Source organism: Protomyctophum parallelum, assembly GCF_964188405.1.
Source record: "Protomyctophum parallelum genome assembly, chromosome: 10".
Taxonomy (NCBI): Eukaryota; Metazoa; Chordata; class Actinopteri; order Myctophiformes; family Myctophidae; genus Protomyctophum; species Protomyctophum parallelum.
In genome coordinates this window covers 19056633-19076637 of record NC_139704.1, presented here as the reverse complement: position 1 = coordinate 19076637, position 20005 = coordinate 19056633, and the positions used below count along the sequence as shown (strand labels likewise).

Genomic DNA, 20005 nt, shown 5'->3' with positions numbered 1-20005 from the left:
GGTCTTTGCGTTAGGTTCCAGGTGCTGTATAATTTCTGCCAGTATGTCATCAATCCCTGCTGCTTTTCCGGGTTTCAACTTTCCCATTGCAGTTTCGAGTTCTTCTAGGTCGAAGGGTTTGGTTTGAGGGCTGGCTGATTGTGGTTGGTCTGATACCACTGTGCGATGGTATTCTCCTGTGGGTCGGTGGCGGTGTTGGTTACGACTGTTGGCCACCAGTTGTGATGCAACAGAGTTCGCTGTGACCGTTGTGAATTATGGGTGGCTCCCTGAGGTCCTTGATCCCCATGGTGTCCAACAGTGGTCATTGAAGCGTGCACAGACATGCACAAATGCACCTACACACGCACAGGCGCACATGCGTATGCACACCTGGACCTGTAAATGAACAACAACACAAAAACTAAGGCACTGGTGTCGGACTTCTGGTTTACCGGAACGGGGTTCAACTCCCTGCAGTGCCCTGCTCAATGTGTTATATTTACATGGTTCATTGGTCCATGGTCTCAGGTCATTGAGCGGCACGCTATTGTGTGCGATTATTCATCATTGTTGAGGATTTAAAAAAAAGGTGAAAATCAAGGAAAAGCGAAAGGCTATAGTCCATGGTCACGGACCGCATACTGGTCAAGGTAATTCATACTGGTGAAGATCATTTACTAGTCTTATGAAGGTCATTTATACTGGTCAAGGTCATTTACTAGTCTCATGAAGGTAATTTATACTGGTCAGTCATATACTGGTCACGGTCATTTATACTGGTCAAGGTCATTTGTACTTGTCAAGGTCATTTATACTGGTCAAGGTCATTTACTAGTCTTATTGAAGGTCATTTATACTGCTCAAGGTTATTGATCAATATCAATGACCTTGATGACCCCAAGGTCATTAAGTGGCATGCTATAGTGCGCGATTCTTCATCATTGTTCACGATTTGAAAAAAGGTTAAATCGCGGAAAAGCGAAAGGCTATAGTCCATAGTCTCGGAGGGCATACAAAAATGTGTGGTGCTATACAGGCCGTTCTGGAAAATTTGGGACAGAGGTTCATCGTTGGCATCCAGGGAGTGTGTGTGCATAATTTGGCATCGACCGGGTTAATGGTGCTGGAGATTAGCTGTTAACAAACTGACGGACACACACACACACACACACTCACTCAGAGTGCAAAACATACTCTATCCCCATGGCTTTGGCCTGGTGCCATACCGTTATTAATTATTGCCTACAATGTCAATTGTGAAATTACTTTACCGTTGCAATGCAACATTTACATTTCAACGAATGGACCTCGTAAAACAAAACAAAAACCAAGGCACTGGTTGTGGTACTTCTGGTTTACCGGAATGGGGTTCAACTCCCTGCAGTGCTCTGCTCAATTTGTTGTATTTACATGGTTCATTTTTATTTTCTGCTCATTGTGTTGCCTTTTCATAGATGATAACCCCCAGGTTCTTTAATGTGTTTGCACTCCCTACAGTTAGGTTACCAAGTCTATTTATTTATTATTTCTGTTCACTAGAACTAGAACCAATTACCAAAGTAGGCTTTCTAATGACACAACTCGCCTTTGTTTTTATGTGTAGCAAAAACGTTATTTTTATTTACGCCAAAGAGTAGAGGCTGGTCTGCATTCATGCGAGCGGGGAAGTTTAGAGTAACATAGCTCTAAATGAAACGCATTAGAGCTATGGACCAGAGCTAGTAGTCATAGCACTTCATGGTATATGCATAGTTTATATAGTTTCATTATAGATATATTAAACAGAGAGGACTGGAGTCAATTGGGTTATATTATGTTTAACACTAATTTGAAGCTGTCAAAATCTGACAGACTTCTGGCGGCCATGGCCACGCCCACCTTTTGGTAACGCCCACTTTCGGCCAAGCCCACAAAAAGGACCCCCCATGTAATTTGCCAGGCAGGCTCCACTCTCAGACAGATATTTGGCTCCGTCTTATGAGCTAATTTAGAATTTCCTGTCTGAGAGCTAGCTAATTTAAGACATCCGGTTGCCTTCAGAATAAAATAAGGTTATTTAATTTGTTAATTAAATAATTGTCAATGCCCCAAGGCACAGCACTTTTTTGAGCGTTGACCCCAGTAGAAGGTCTGCTGCTGTGAATTTTACACCTCTCCCGCTTAGCGGAGAGTGGGGTGTGGTACAGGACATCTCCCCGAACGCGTGGGTATGTCCAGATAGTTGCCTCGCGGAGCCGTCTTTTGTCCAGTGTCCATTCTGGGTCCGGAAACGGTACTTTTTGTCAGCCTTGACCCCAGTAGAAGGTCTGCTGCTGTGAATTTTACACCTCTCCCGCTTAGCGGAGAGTGTGGTGTGGTAGAGGACATCTCCCCGAACGTGTGGGTATGTCCAGATAGTTGCCTCGCGGAGGCCTCTTTGTCCAGTGTCCATTCTGGGTCCGGAAACGGTACTTTTTGTCAGCATTGACCCCAGTAGAAGGTCTGCTGCTGTGAATTTTACACCTCTCCCGCTTAGCGGAGAGTGTGGTGTGGTAGAGGACATCTCCCCGAACGTGTGGGTATGTCCAGATAGTTGCCTCGCGGAGGCCTCTTTGTCCAGTGTCCATTCTGGGTCCGGAAACGGTACTTTTTTCAGCGTTGACCACAGTAGAAGGTCTGCTGCTGTGAATTTTACACCTCTCCCGCTTAGCGGAGAGTGGGGTGTGGTACAGGACATCTCCCCGAACGCGTGGGTATGTCCAGATAGTTGCCTCGCGGAGCCGTCTTTTGTCCAGTGTCCATTCTGAGTCCGGAAACGGTACTTTTTGTCAGCCTTGACCCCAGTAGAAGGTCTGCTGCTGTGAATTTTACACCTCTCCCGCTTAGCGGAGAGTGGGGTGTGGTATAGGACATCTCCCCGAACGCGTGGGTATGTCCAGATAGTTGCCTTGCGGAGCCGTCTTTTGTCCAGTGTCCACTTTATAAAGTCCATGCACTCCAGTGAATAGCATTTATCCATTTAGATAACTTTATTATTATTATTATAAGGATTTAATTACTTATTCTTACACAGAAACATAATGTGTGTCTTATAGCATCATATAGCATCATTTAAATGCTTAATTTGTAGTTTTAATGTGCAAATTAAACTTTTTTTCAATACTCTAGAGGGTACTCTTATTTTGAAGAGATCGTCCACCGGAAGTCTTAAATTAGCTCACTAGATTAGCTCACTAGACGCTGCCCTGCCAGGGCTAGGCTCTCACAGGGAAATTCACTCCACTAAAATGTAAGTGTAGCATCCCTATTCTGTGGTCGCCAACCATGTCACAATTTCTCCAACATTTATTAGTGGCAAGGCAAGGCAAGGCAATTTTATTTATATAGCACCTTTCATACTCAAGGCAATTCAAAGTGCTTTACAGAATAAAAACAAATACAGAGTGCAACAGTGCACTTTGAAAGGAATACAGATAATAGATACAATTACATTACAACAGATACTCCCACCTTTAATAGAAACACTGTACAGTTAATTGGGATATGCAATGTTAAATAAATACGTTTTTAAATTTGACTTAAAAACGGCTATGGTTGGGGATTTTCTAATTAGTGTGGTTGCCCGAATGGGCAACCAGACTCTTGTAACTGTGACACTTTATTATTTCACTGGAGTAGTCTTTATTTTGACGCTTTATACCTCCCACACTGTACGCTGTACGCACTTGAGCCATATGTCAAATTGACCGAAAAAATCGGGAATCGTGTGCTTGTATTTTGTTAAGAGAAATGTTGTATAGTTTAATTGATATGAATTTATTAGTGAATTAAATTTCCCCATTGACATGAATGGGAAAAGGCAAAAATTCACATTCAAGTATTTGTTCCTCGGAGACTGTAATCACTATAGTTACAAAACTTTTAGGGATAATTCAACATTATCCCTAAAATTATTTAACCCTAAAATGTTATCGGTCGGCCTCATGGTGGCGCTATAACAGCCCACTTTACCTTTTGGCTTATAACTCTTGAACCGTAGGTCGTAAAATCAAAATTATTTTTTCCCTGGATTCCTTGGGTCATGACGCATCTCCCCATATAGGCCACGCCCATTTCCGCCATGATAGATTTTCCGCCATTTTGAATTTTGTCCAAAACACACTTTTTGCTTTTCCTCCTACAGATTTTGTCCAAATCTCACAGAAATCGGCACACGTGATCTCTGGACCCATCCAATTAAAACTGAACTGCAGAATTTTGAAAGTGCGTATCGTTCGGCCGTAATCGTCTTCCGAAGTTAGTAGGAGGGGCCTATATCACAAAAAATGCCATAAATCACGAACGGAATGTCCAATCCATCCCACATTTCAATCACATGTCCGGGGTGGTTCAATCAACCAAGTTCTAAAAGCATTCCATTTTCATCCATAGGGGGCGCCGCAAATGCGAGAAATGTAACCGTTTGTCGCAAAAACATGAATTTCGGGGGTTAAATCCCCTCCGAATTACTTACGCATGATCTAAGGCGTGACTTGAAATTGTAATTGGCTGGCAATACTAGTGGGAGGGGCATATGTAAGCCACTGCGGCAACCACACTCTGCAATTTTTTTAAATTGCGAATTTTCTAGTGTAACCTGGAATGCTATTCCAGGTTTGTGGTGCATAATGGTGGAATGCTGCTTCACCATGTTTTGTTCCAGCTATCGGGTGAACTATCAGTAGGCCAGCCTCAGATGACCTAAGGGTTCTGGAGGGCTCATATGGCTTCAGCATGTCTGAGATGTAGCTGGGCCCAAAGCCACAAACAGATTTATAGACAAGTAATACAATTTTAAAATCAATTCTCTGGGACACTGGTAGCCAATGTAAGGATTTTAGGATTGGTGTAATATGGTCATATTTTCTAGTTTTTGTCAGGACTCTAGCAGCAGCATTCTGAATTAGTTGGAGTTGACGAAGAGCTTTGTTTGAAAGTCCTGTGAGCAGACCATTGCAGTAATCCAGTCTACTGGAAACAAAAGCATGTATAAGTGTTTCTAGGTCTTGCTTGGACATAATTCCTCTAACTCTTGCAATATTTTTAAGGTGATAATAGGCAGATGAAATTACAGTTTTGATATGACTGTTAAAATTTAAATCTGAGTCTAGAATAACACCAAGATCTCTCACCTGACTCTTGGGTATAAGAGACCGCGATTCAAGGTGAGAAATTACACTCCGTCTCTGTTTCTGTGGTCCAAAAACAATTATCTCAGTTTTATCTTTATTTAATTGAAGTGGAGTTGGGCTTAAATGGACAGGCTGTCCATTGAGGACTACATTCATTTTCACTTTCCAGTCAAATTCTTTCCATAATTGGCTCTCTAGCCATCTATGACAGTTAGAACATATCTTTTCCCAAACATCATCCTCTACCACAATGCTCAAGCCTTAACTTTTTATATAAGAGACACTTTTTTCTTTGTTGGGTGTTCAGAGAGTTAAATGAAATGTTGCTCTATATTATTCGGTATACATTTAATAGCACCCCAGTCTTTATTTCTTGTAATATAATTTCTAATTTGTAGGTATCTATATAGATCTGTTGACGGCAGGGAAAACTTCTCTTGAAGCTGTGAGAAAATACATTCCCCTCAAACAATTGTAATTAACCCTCTTTCTGCCCATCTTTTATACGCATTACGCACATATAGAATAGAATAATAGATGGAATGTTTCCCACAATAGGCATAGCTCTTGATAGAGCCGTAACAATTTACTTTGGCTGTTTTTGCACCGAGACCCAGATTTTCAATGTATGTTTAACCCATATATTGTTTATTTTAATCTTCTTCTGAGACACTTGGCTGAGATATGGAAGAGTGGATAGTGCTATTCCTGATATTAAGCTTTGTTTATAGGGACTCATCCTGTTTCAACATCTCTGAACACCCATGCCACCCCACCTCGAAGCTGAGCGGCCCAGTAATACATTTTCATATTCGGTAGACCCGATTGTGCATGACCCGATTGTGTGGTGAATTATAAAAAACATAAAGATTTTTTTTTATGTCTCTCGATTATTAAATTAATTGATAGTTGCAGCCCTACTGCATAGGCTGCAGAAGTCTCTGTGTTTTACATCTGTGATGACTATTTTTATGTACTGGTATTTGATGTATTGCCATTTTTTTGTTCTTGCTTACTGTAAGCACGACTTGGAATTGTAGTCCTTCCCTCTTTCGTTTTCTCTTGTGTTATCTGTTTGTATTAAAATAATGTTATATTGTATCTAATGAATCTTTGATTCTTGTGTTGACTGTCCTCAGATGTGCATCACAGATCCAGATGTTATAGACCTGGGTCCTGCAGCAGCAGCAGCAGCACCCATGGTGATGTCTGCTGAAACTGGCAAGAATCTGGGAGAGATCCTGGGCAGTGAGCTGTCCTTCAGGGCACACATGACTGATCTCTCCGTCTCCCCTCAGTCAGAACTCCAAACTCACTCCACATTATTAGATGAATTATCCTGTGTCTCGAATCGAGTGATCTGCACTGCAGTGCCAGTCAATCTCTTCCGCCCCTTTAGGTGCTGCATGGCCAGCCTCCCGAAGCCTCCCTCCCTCCGACTGCACTGCAAGCCACTTTAACCCCCCCCCCGCCCATTCGAGCTTTGATTAATAGTTTATGATTATGTGATCTATTGATTGACGAATAATGATTCATGCTTTTAGAGACATTGTAAAGGGATATTGACATGAAATTGAGAAAGGTTTTTTAACTGTAGCCTTGCCTTGCTTCATATTAGGTTGGTTATAACAATATACAATGGTGTATTGTTATAACCAACCTATATATACTATATATATATTATGCACGCACGCACGCACGCACGCACGCACGCACGCACGCACGCACGCACGCACGCACGCACGCACGCACACACACACGCACACACACACACACACACACACACACACACACACACACACACACACACACAGTATATCCTATTTTACTTAGCTGCTTTACCCAGTCATACAGGACCAAATACCTCTTCAAAAAGGTGGTGTAGTTGGCTTTATGGTGTTTTAATATCTTTATTTAATATTGGATACACCGCACTTTAACTGAGCGTGCGACCTGCCACATGTTTAAGGCAGTGGTGCAGATTCTGCTGTTCTAATCTGTTTTTAGAGATTATTGCGACTGTAGGTCACAGGTTAGGCCTACTATCAAAACCTGTCTGTCTGTCAGTCAGTACACGCCTACAATACAGTATTCTCTGCATCAGAATGGGCCAACTCTCAGGGGCCCTTCGGGGAAACTGGACCGCACAGTACTGGGTTTGAGGCCCTGACAAGGGCTCCTTGAGCTTGTAGATCTGCTATTTGGCCGGACCAGGTATGCAAGCTATGGTTTTCTTGTGTAGGTTTCTCATCAGGTAAAAAGTGTTCTCAGAGTCAGAATTTAAAAAAAGGGTTGTCGGCTACTTCTGCGAAGACAGAAGCACTAATCTACTAGACAACACATCTCATCATCATGTTCATAAATGTTCATAAAAGTGACGTCATACTTCTCTCTTTCCTCCCATCGCGTACAGATTGTGAGGTGTCAGGTGTGTCCTCTATTACTTCTTTGTCATCTTCTGTCAAGTTTACACACACACACACACACACACACACACACACACACACACACACACACACACACAGGGCCAGGGCCAAATTAGTTGAGTGGAGAGGAGGTCCTGGAGGTCTGGACTATCTGTAAATAATAATAATAATAATTATTATTATTATTATTATTATTAATTATAGCTCATCATTTCCAAGTGCTCAAACGCTTTACTTAATAAAACCTGGAAATGTCGTGACTTTGGACAAGCACAATTTAAGACAATATACACGATCAGCCAGACGGTCGCAGTATTGCATTGGCTAAAGTTTCCCCAAGGAACAGGTTGGGAATCGACCGTTACACCGAAATCAGTAACCTAGTGAATACTGTGCCAGCAGAGGTCACTGTGTAACCCAGTGTTTCTCTACTAATTTTCTAATTACTTGGTGTCAGGTCAATTACATTAAATTAAATAACAGTCTTAACAAACTATAAATAAAATGTAATTTATTTTATTGCCTATACTACATTGAAAATATAACCACCATTGCCCATACTACATCAGCATAATTAATACCCGACATTCTCGAATGTCCCGATTAATTGAAAACGGAGGACCCTGATGTAAACAAGTCTAGTGCTTTTTGGTTTCGTCCTCAAAGTAGCAGTGTTTGTATTGACTTGTGCTTTCGTTTGAAATGTACAGTGTACTGTCTGTACCCATTCTACTTTCGCAGATAAGTAAGCCTGGGACCGAGGCTACATTCTACTAGCTACGATTCTACATACCGTGAAAAAAAAATGCAATCAATCAATGAATGAATGAAATCAATCGATTAATTCAAAACACACCAAACAACTGCCAAAACAGCGACTGCTGTGGTCGCAACATTCGACAGGGTTGACATTCCGGTTGTAACACCGGAACTGGGGGAATGAAACAACGACGTGCGAGGAGGACAGGAGAGGTAAATGAAATGAGTGGGAGCCAAACTTGGAAGCAGCTCCGCTCCGTCCGTCCGCACTCCGCCGAGGGAGCCCGAACTGAACTCGCTTCTGTTGTGCCGTCTGTGGACTGACTGGGCTGAAGTGAAGCGCTCGCCTCGCAGGGAGACGCGGCTCCATACGGTTCCAACTCCAACAACGCATTGAATGGAGAAAGAGAGGATTGTACAGTCGAGTTCCACACTTCCAGTAGTTCCGAGTTCGCATTTCGCTGCTGCGCGCGGCTGTAGTAGTAGACTTCCACGGACTTCTTTAAAAAACAGTGAAACTTTAATTTAGTTTTGCACAGTTTTTAACTCACGCCAACATCTCGTTGCCGTTTTTAGTCGTTTAGGTCCGTGGAGGTGCGTCGTATTCCACCTTCTTCTTTGTGCTTTTCCTTGAAGAACGAGAGGTGAGCTGAGAATCTCGAGTTCCCACTGAGACCTCTTGTTGTACAGGTTGTAGTACTAGGCTGTAATACTATCTTCATTTACGGATCCATTCCACGCTCGCTCCCTGTTCGCTGCGGTCTGGTCTCCCACCACGGCTGGAGGAGACCAACGGGGAGACATTTCATTTCACAATAAGTACAATCATGGAAGTATCTACGAGGACGGAACATCGGCGCAGAACCGACAAGAGGATGCCATCCGTTTTCACGGTCTGCTCTGTCGGCTTTATCTGCCTCCAAGGTTGGTAACAAAGATCCAGTTATACTTATCTCTCAATGGGACTAGTGTAGATTTTTTTTTACCACAGTAAATCCTCATTGTTAGTTTAACTCTGATAGGGTATAAATGTAAACAGAAATGAACCCGCAAGTGTCCATTTGGTTACAACGGTTATATTTGTGTACTCAGAGTTATAAATGAGTAAAGGGTCCATGGCAACAAGATCTAGTATATTTCTCGCTCTGTCTGTTAAATGTTTCTAGTCTTCACATGCCTTCCTTCGTTTACTGTAAAGAGGCGCACCGCGTACTGGCCCCAGGGAGCCCATTTCTAACTGTATGTATACTCCATTGTAAGTCAGTCAGGGTTTTATCATACAAAAAAGGAAGAAAATATTTAACGAGTTTTCCCCCAGAACACTGTCATTTGCAACTCAATGATTTGACCGGAAAACCTACATAAGACTTCTGTTAAAAAAAAGGCTAAATATCTGTAGTCTGAGCAATTACACAGTAATTAAATGAATCATTTATCTCCTCTGGGGAATACAGCAGTATGATAGTGGGTTTCCATCTATTGCCTCAAGGCAGCCATCTCACCCCATTGTGTCCTTTCAAGAGTATACTTCTAACATAACAACACCATTGGATCTCATTATCATATTCATAACCCTCTTGTTTGCATTTTTGAACACTAGCCTGTGCCAAACTTGTCATGCCTGGCTTCCTGGCTCCCATGCATATGCTTGGATGGATTGGAGCCGGGGCCATGCTGGTGTAGAATGCTATTGAGATTCAGAATATGAAGAAGAAAAAAGGAAAAAGATTAACACGATGTCCGCCCACATTTTTTGATTTCATAACCTTGGAAAAGTGCAAGAAAGCCAAGGAAAGGCTTTGTTCCGAATACTGATACTTCCTAGCTTTATGTGAGGAGGAATGCTCTCTCTTACCCTGCCAAGGAAGGACTGGGGCTCATTAACTCGTACTGTAGTTCATCTTGTCACAACTGCACTTGGTTCCATTTTGTAGGCCTACAATCATAGTCACATTAAAACACTCAGGATTTCATTGTGAGGGTGGATTTTTAACTCTGCATTTGATTATTCTTTCAGTGCCTGAAAACATTCACTGGGGTTGAAGTATGTGTATGCTCGCCACCCTGTCCTCCCTCCCCTGCCGCCCTCCTCGTGGTGCCCACTTTAGGGATGAATGTGCTCTCTGTGTGTAGGCAGTTGTGGAGGAGAAGGAGGGTGCTTGCGGGCTTATGCCGGGAATCACTGTTTATAAGAGGGGGTGAATAGAGCTAAGCCAGGTACTGTCATGGACGGACATTTTCAGAAATGTCATCTTTTAAAAGTGGTCTCCTTATAAATATCAGAGACTAAGGTCAGTGCTGGTTTAGTGGTTACAATGCTCATACATTGTACACACAGTGATTGTACATTGATCTAGTTCCATCTAGCACTCTGCACCAAACAGTCCATGATGGTGTGCAGTTTATCGGAACCGCAGAATCTGGGCGCCAGGATTATATGTTTACCCAGTTCTTTTTTTCTTCTTTTTCTTTTTTGTAGAATAATCACTGCAGCCCTTGCTCTCGGCTTCTTTATCTCGATCTTCTTTCCATTTGTTGCTGAACAGTGAAGTGCTCTCGACACGGCTCTCTGAGTAGATGAAAGCCACTTATGGAGCTAAACATCCATAATGTAAATGTAGCAGCCGCCCCCCTGTAGTCGATGGCATTCAGTCTCTTTCATTCCCTTCTTTCCTCCCTGCCTCTCTCTGTTTTTCCACCTCCCCCGTCTCTCAGACCTGAGATATTTATTTGAGAAGATGACTGGTTTTAGTGCTGCTGAGAGTAGCTCAGTCAGATAGTGTTTAGATAGAAGTGTTTAGCTAACGTCCTCACGCATGCGTTGTCATTCCTGGCTTCTCTTTTGATCTCTTGTCTAACCCTGTGCCCTAGCTGTAGAAAATCTGGGTTTGTGCGGCACGGATTAATCAATTCTTCAAAGTTCACTAATAATTTCTACTATTACTGCCCCGTCTAAATAATGTAGATACTTTATGATGACCCTAGCGTTTCTTAGAGCTTTCATAAGTTGCAAGGAGTTGAAAGGTTTTAAAAATATTTCACAGGGTGTCACTGACTGTCTGGCCAGTCTAAACCCTGGCTTAGACCCTAAACCAAGCTAGCTAAAGGGCTGCTGGGAATCAAAGCCACAGTGGATATACTGTATAATAAACAGAACCGTTATGATTTGCCATTCTTTCAACAGATACATGTGCTGTCAACAATTTCTGTGTCTTGCCTCTGGGGCGTATGCAGGAAGCAAAAAACTTAAGTGGAATCTCTCTGTAGCAGAAAAGGGAGCGTATTTTATAATGAGGTGGTTCCAGAGAATCCAGAACCACATTTAGAGGATCCTTTGGATAATTTAAAACATTTGTACTGTATCAGCTTGGGGACTGCAGGGTCTATAGCCCTACTATGTAGGATTACAGGATGTTGTGCTAGCTCGCCCACCTGCTGCCGTTTTATGCAAAAAATCCAGGCATTTGGCTTTTATTAACCATTGCTGGGCTTTTTGGCCGCATTCTGGTCCTGATTCTATCAATGCAAATAAGAAGATAAAGGATGCCAACAACATATGCAGGAGTCGGGAGTAGATATTTAGGACTAAAACATATATTTTTATTTTATAAGAAGCATTTGACACACATGTGCATGTGCGCACACATGCATAACATATTTTTTCTCATTTGTTTTCTCATGCCAATAAAGCTCCTTTGAATTGTGTTTTCTAGTCCTAAGGGAGTTATCAGCTATAATAGAGTGATAGTATTAGTACTAGATTATTAATAGTATATGTTGATAGATTACAACAATGCATCTGTGAATGGTTTCTCTGATCCACAGCTATAAGAAGCTGGTGTAACGTGTGTGTCATTTTAAAGAAGAAATGGCTGTATGTTAGATGTGCACCAAGAGCCAAGGAAACAAATTCACTAAACAGAGAGACTGGTAGGACAGTAAAATAGATGTGCTTCTTGGCGAGGTCGGTTGCCAAATCATTTGGATGGGTCGCCATACTTTTCTGAATGTGCAAAAATATAATATATATATGTGTGTCCAAAATGACACGGATAAACCAGTGTTTTTTCGACATGAAGAGGAGGAATGTGGGTGGCCACACTGTGACTGGCTGGCTGTTTGAAAGTGTGCATTGTTCTCTCGGACGCCTTCATATTAATCCACTTTATCCACTCCACTGTATGAGATATGTACATTAAAAGAAAAACCACAAACTGTAACAAAAATAGTTTGTGCCACTATTTTATTTTGCCTATTATTCATTACAGCAGTCTGTATGCGTGCACTGCACACACGTGTTTGGTAAGTGTGTGTGCACACGCATGCCACACTCACGCTCGTTTGTTCAGCGAGTGTATATTGTTAGATCAGTGAGTCGTGAAAGATGGGGGGTCGAGTGACTTGGAGTGGACAAGTCTATTTTGGGCGTACCCAGCCAGAAAGGTTGAAACACTGGTATAGACACACGCAGCTAAAGGTTTAAAATGTGAAATGGGACTGGAGGTTGTACGTATAGCACATACAGTACATTGCACTTTTCTCATCATTCACTGAAGAAAATACCCCAAACAAACAAGTTGACTTAAGTTTCAGTGCAGCTTTCTGAACGTGAAAGCCCCCTTCTTCATCCGGGTGGTAATGTGGGGTTGCCACTCCATCACAGAGGAGCCAAAGTTACTTCTGGCCTCATTTATCTTTTTTTTTTCTTCCTCCACTCGAGGGTTGAAGTGAGTCGTGGTCTCCAGTTGCAGCCTGGCCAGGGGCCCTCCTCTCGTTACTTCTCCTTCTTTCTCCTCCCCCTTTTCCTCTCCTCGCCAATGTCGCCATCATTATCTTGGAGTTGACCAAGAAATAAAACAAAAACAAACCAAGAAACCCCATAAAGACTAAGCAGTGAGTTTCTATGATGTGTTGATTGCAGTCATTTTGAAGTTAGAAATTGCATGCGTGCCAAAAACAACGGAGACAGTTTGTCCTCGGCCTGAGGGGAAGGATTAGAGGGAGAGAGAGATTGGGGGTGTGTGTGTGGGGGTACAGAGAAGTATAAGGCGGGGGAGAGAGAGAAGGAACTTTGGATCAGAGCACATAATCAAAGCCTATATGTACTTTTCAGTTTTCAGAAGCTGTGCTTTGCTCAAACAGTGTTTAAATCTGATTTCTCTTGCTGCATGCATGGACATCCATATGTACCCAGGCAAGGACAGCGATGGGATACTGGCACCTTCTGCATGCAGCTTTAGTGGAAAGAGAAATGCCCATTGCCTGTGCCATGGCCATAATTAATGATGTGATGTGTGCAGGAAGGTGGTATCTCCTTGCTTGAGTACTGCAACAGGGAAACATTTCCTGCATAATGGCCTCTGTGGCCATAATCACTTCTTCATTATTGATAATTGCAAAGTTGCAAACCAAAAAAGAGACAGCTAATGCTAATGCTACTCTCTTGATGATTGTTGTACCTGATAGTACTTCTTGTACTTAAGATTGTGTGCATGTGAGCACATGTGTATGTTTGCTCATGTGTCTCAGCTGGCTCTGTGGTTGCAATTGGATGCGGGCCTAGAGATCTCTCTCTTTCGTTTCACCCCTCTTTCTCTTGTCAGTCTATTTTTACCCGTCTCTTGCCCCTGGTGGTTGACAACTCTTTGTTGAAGGTCATGAGTACTCTGCTGTTGACTTGGTGAGACTAAATGGATGAATTCCCATGGGCCGTGTGTGCCTGCCTATCACTGTCTCCGGTCTATTGACCCTAGCACATCGCCACACCTCGTTCTACAGACGTTTAGGGGAGTGCTAGTGAACAGAAAAGAAAACGTTGTTCTTTGTCGTCCTTTTAAATTGAATAGCCAGGGCATGAAATTATGCTCGCCCACTCACCCAAGACAAGTGAATCAACAAAAGGTTAAACTAGTTGGTGAGTGAAATGTATTTGTATAAATCACCTAATGGCTAACAATTAGTACTGCCTGATGCTCATATAAGCAATATCTATCTACCCTGCTGGTCAAGCAAGGAGTGCCTCTTGCCTGAGTGGTAGATGTTGGACGATCTGGGCTCGAATCCCAGGTATGACATAAAACGTTTGGATTGCAGCTTTAATCATTTCGCCCCCCAAAAAACATGCACTTAATCTCATGGTCCCTCAAAAGGACATTTGTGACTAGAAAAGGAAAACGATAAAGAAAATGAAAATCGTATCGTAGCTTGCAACTGGAGATGATATTTCATACATGCAAACCCATTCATGGGGGAAGATGTCATTAAGCTATTTGCAGCTATGTGTTTGCCTGGTATAAATGATAATGAATGCTTCAGATGGGGGCTGCTGTGTAGATGTCTTGTTAACTTGACACGCTGCTCTAATAATGTGACGACTCTTTCATTAGATCCACCACTGCTCAACATTCCCTGACCTTTCCTTAACCTCAACCCTAAAATAAGTGCCGCTGCCAGACTCCCCATTTCCTTGTAGAGATTACGCAGGGTTTCATGTGCACTTAAAAAAAAGAAGAAGAGATGAATACAGATGTTTATTACCGGCTTGACACTGCCGAGATCACACTTCCAACCACTGTAAATCTACATGACAAGCTTCTTTTCCCCTCTAGCCCAGGTGTGAGGCCAGAGAGAGGAGAACCGAAATTAAACCCTGTGTTTTGTTCCCACGTCTGTGCCAAGGCATGTGTGGTGTGCCTCGGTGCTGCATTCAAATGCATCTGATGAAAACGTGCAGGAATGCCTAATTTGGCCCCGGCCTGTGTGAAAGGCTAGGAGGAGGGGGGGGGGGGGGGGGGGAGGGAGGGAGGGGAGAGGTGTCTGGCATGCCATTGCATAATCCCGGGAGTCATTAACTCTTTGTGTCCCGAGGTTGAATGAACTCGTAGCAAGGGCCACAGGCAGACTGATGTGAGGCAGTGCTCAAGCCCCCCCAACCCTGAAAGTAACCACACCATTGGATCTAGCCAGGCTGACACAGGCCAATTGGATGGGCTGTGAGTGTGAACTATTGTATATTATATACCGTATAGCCTACACTATCTTTGATCCCCAGATGAATAGGCCATGGCCTGTCTACATGTTAAACCGAGGTGGACCCTAGTACATCGCCACGGCGTGTAACAGTATTTTTGTCCCTCAGTGTGTGTGGGTGTCCACTGTCGTGATTTACTGTATCGTCCAGTCTATTTGTCAGCATTGGGTTTTAGATGTCTGCTGTGCCTGGCAGGGCTCCAGACTGCGTTGTAGTGAACTCTTGTCAGCTGTGAGAGATTGGAGCGCGGCTCCTAGGCTCATCCAATATTGTCCCCCATGGTAGCCTGCATGCGCGTACAGCGTATATAAGTGCTAACCTTGTACCCTACTCTCCACCAACGCCGTGGAGCTGAGATATCGCTCCATAGGAATAGGATGGAGTCGCATGCATGATTCATGCGTGTATGATTCAAACTGGTGGCCCTGTCCTTTTGAACGCTCATACATATTGGATGTGGACCAAGCCCCACAGTACCTCAAGTCTAGTTATAACGGGCTGTGGCAAAGCATGGTTTCAGCATCTCTTCTCAAACTGTTTTCATGAAGGTATCTTCTTCAGCTGGGCCTTTTAAGAAATGTTGGGAAGAGCACGGATCTGTCAACAAAAACATATTGTGATTGACGACGTGATGGGCTCTTCTCCACATTGGGATCATTTTCAGATCTTCTGGAAAGTGAAAGTTCAAAACACAACCCATGCCAAACTGACTTGATAGATCTCAGACAGTACTACTGACACATCATGAAGACTCGAAGGGGACACTGGGGCCGTGTACTGTTTGTATTTTTCTTTTCTTCCTATTCTGTGGAGAAGGTGACTGCTTGGGGAAGTGCACAACATTTTACCTCCAGTAATGTGAAAGGAATAGAATACAGGCGCACACTGTGTATTTGCTCGGTACATGAGTATTTTACTATTTTATTTTTTATAATATTAATAATATATAAATAATAAATATTGTTAAAAAGAAAATACTCATGTACCGAGCAAATACAGTGTGCGGGTGTATTCTATTCCTTTCATTGATGTCCACTGGCCTACGCACCTGTGCATACGCCTGATTTCTAGGCGTGCGAAAGGTTTTACCTACAGTTGATGTAACCTCCAGTAATGTAAAAGGAAAGTCATTCTAACAGACCATCGGCTTGCCAGCTTCAAACACACCAAGAATAGATTTGAAGTGAACGCTCACTTGCTGCTCTTGCTGTCTGTACTGTAGTTAGTGAAAAATTTGTTTCCAGCTCCAGCACACCTGTGGAATGGTTTAATCTGCCAGCACACATGGGCACGTTGGGCAGGCTAGCTGTTCAGCTAGCCTGCCGGGCTGTCTATTCGGCTAGTCGGCCTGTCGTGTAATTGCCCTCCTAACAGTGGGACTGATTGTTCCATGGGTTTATTTATTGGCTCGACAGTCACCTCTGCTGCCCTGAGGTCTGTGGAGCGACCATGTTTAATGATTATACGTCATCCCTGCAAGCCCCTCTCAAACACTCATGTCCAACATTGGCTTGTGCTAGTGGGCAGTAATTAGAAAGGGCGCTCATTACATGGGGTAATTCATTCCTTTCCGCAGCGTTACTGATGCTAACAGAACATACTCCTTGTGCTTTTGCCAGTGGCGGAAAGTAACTTAAGTACATTCACTCAAGTACTGTACTTAAGTACAATTTTGAGGTATTTGTACTTTACGTGAATATTTCCAAATTTCCAGTACTTTTACTTCTACTCCACTACATCTCATAATATTGTACTTTTACTAGTTACTTTGTAGATTTGGATTATTATGACAAATCATGCTGTAACCACTTTGAATTGACGTTATACAAGCTCACAATGCGTCGCGGAGCGACTCATTGTGAGAAGTTGCAAAAAAGGAAATGGCACATTCTGCATAATGAGTCATTTTACTTTTAGTACTTTAAGTACATTTTGATGCCAATACTTTTGTACAAAATGTGGGAATTTTCCTCCACTATGTATTGCACTACTACTTTGCACTCTGTCCTCTCGTCCCCTCTCCCTGCGAGCCTGCGCTCCGTTATAAGCCCGACACCAGGGTTTAACTTGATTTGTTCTGACTTGAGGGATCATGGCGTGGTGGAGTTTAAATAATTGAAGTTTGCCGCATGAGGAGGTTTCGTTCAAACACCATCTCGTTACAGGATTTTTAACCGGACGCTTTTCCCTAATGGTATGTGAACTGACGTAGCTGGCTGCTTTGGGGGGGGAACTTGTCTTTCATTTCCCTGCACCCCATAGTCTGTATCACAACATAAGCTAGGCTCTAGTGATAATTGCCTCTGCCAGGTGCTGGGGGATTGGGGTCGTCAGAGGTCAGCATTGTCTGCGTAAACCTGCTTCCTGTTTGTCCTCTGCCATTCCGCTATTCTTCCAATACTAGCCTGCCGGTAAATAGGTGGGCATCCCTGGAGGACACACATGCGTCCAGTACAATAGATTTCTCTGTGCAGGTGCAGTTGAAGCGGTGTTGATTAGGGAGCACGCGTGACACAACATTGTTTCCTGTCCCTTGTATCTGCTGACCTCCGACAGCCATGATGCCAGCGTCAGTGTTGTTGTGTCTGAAAGACAATGCGCCCCCACGCTCCACCTCCTGTGCCCCATAGCAGAGGAAGTGGATGTTTTGTTGGATCCATTTCCTGTTGATATACGTCAACGTGGAAGAGCAGTTCCACACACAGACCCTGTCCGCTGATCCACACGCTTGCCCCCCTTAACACACACACTCACACACACAGACAGACAGAGGGGCTATGGTATGGCTGTACGACACGGGAGGTCTTTCTTCCGTCTTGAAGGACCAGAGGCTCTGTGTGTGTGTGTGTGTGTGGTCAGGCTGAGCACATTCAGCACAACTGGCTGTGGTCTCCCTGGGGGCTGTGTCTGGGCGACAGCCATGGAAGCAGCAGCATGCCAGTGGCTGTTAGGCAGTTGACTTCCTGTACAGCAGCAGATGTATGCTCCGTCCTGTCACACCACCACTCAGTCTGGAACACACGGCGCTTTCACCATCACTCCCACACCACCACTCAGTCTGGAACACATGGCGCTTTCACCATCACTCCTGGAATTTAGGAAAATATGTAAACACAGGCAGACGCCATTTGGGAAAGCATGCATTGCACACATGACGTGTGTGTGTGTGTGTGTGTGTGTGTGTGCATCAACCCAAACGAGCATGTTTCAGAGAGGTACGTGCATGTGACAAACGGAACCATAGGTTCTTGTCCTTGAGTGTGTCATTCCTGACGGTGACGATGCGAGGGCAGGCGGCAACGCGGCTGTGGAATGGTGTGTTGTGTTTTGTGCATAGTAGTGGGTCAGCGTGGGCTGCGTGGCACTCTGGAGTATATGCCTGGGAAACGAGAAAAGAACCGATTAACAAAATAAGTTAAAATTCACATTTTCCAACGAGCAATGTATAGTTGTATGACAAAGAACAGATCAAACTTCATTCCTCTACCCCCCCCCCTCTCTCTCTCTCTCTGTCCCCCTCTCTCTTCTTCACGCATGACTAGCAATGTCTCGTCTTGATATGCAGCGCTAAAGTGAGCTCATGTCGGCATGAGAATAATGCAAAGACCCTGTTAGAATTATTTTGATTTCCCTGACATCCCTGGACCTATAGTCATTTCCCCATCTTTAGTATAAAATTTGGCCAACTTGGACCAACAGTAGAGGTGCATAATTTCAGGAAGGGCCTGTATCCTTAATGAAACAACGGCTTCTTATCAGAGTTTCAGCAAAAAATTATAATGTATTATTCTGAAGCATTCGTCTGTCTCTCTCTCAAATCCTAACTGAAGATTGTAAACCCTCCATATCCATTTGGTTCCATTTGTACACTCTTCACTGTTAAATCCACATGGGCGATTTTACCGTGTTGCTTCCTTTCGCTCTCGGGGTGTTTTTAAACTAGACCATTACTCTGTAATGGAGCTGTGTTCTGTACCTCTGCCTGTTGCGTTTTTGTGCGGTGACTTCACCGGGGCCCTTTCATCTCTGCGTGGATGGTTTCCAGGCAGACATCTTACTCTGCTTTGTGTGGGCCCTCTTGTTTGGCCGTTGCAGGCAGGCAGAATAGGAAGAAAAAGGAGGCGGTGAAAATGTACACCCCTGCCTTCCCTGCAACCTCACGTCCATCTTAAAATGAGGTCAGATGACACATGAGCCCTGGGTTCATCTCTCTGTTTCTCATACTCTCTCTCTCTCTCTCTCTCTGGTTCGTTCATTCATTCCCTCCTTGCGTGCCCTCAAAAGAGGCTACCCTGTGACTCAGAGGCAGAAATCGGGTTACACTTTGATGTAAATGGTCGAGAACCATTGCAATCGGCTCTGGAGAAGGATTGTTTTCAAACTGCATGTGCCTTGAGTGACAAATGTAAAGCTTTCCTCACCAGATCCTTGCAGGTCCCCTTTAACTTAAGGCCTTGAGTTAACCACTTAAGCCCTATATACTTCATTGACCGGTATCCGTCAGGGGTCTATCCTTGGCCTCCTCCTCTTTTCCCTCTAAAACCAAATCTCAACGACAATATTATCGATCTACAAACTCACAAGTTAAGCGTCACATTGTCATGCGTTGTGACTTGTGAGCTTCTATATTGGCAATGTATGCCAAATCTTTGCCTATT

General features: G+C 43.6%; 2 protein-coding genes across 2 annotated transcripts in view; both read left to right on the top strand.

Annotated features, from left to right (window-relative positions):
- fbln7 (fibulin 7) overlaps nt 1–20005 on the top strand; it is a 249864-nt gene that overhangs the window by 69711 nt on the left and 160148 nt on the right. The gene's annotated exons all lie outside the window — the stretch shown is intronic.
- Nucleotides 8526–20005, top strand: part of ptk7b (protein tyrosine kinase 7b) — a 120923-nt gene continuing 109443 nt past the window's right edge. The window contains exon 1 of the mRNA XM_083775386.1: nt 8526–9241. Coding sequence (XP_083631512.1) covers nt 9145–9241 — 97 coding nt within the window. The 5' untranslated portion in view covers nt 8526–9144. The remainder of the gene's footprint in view (nt 9242–20005) is intronic.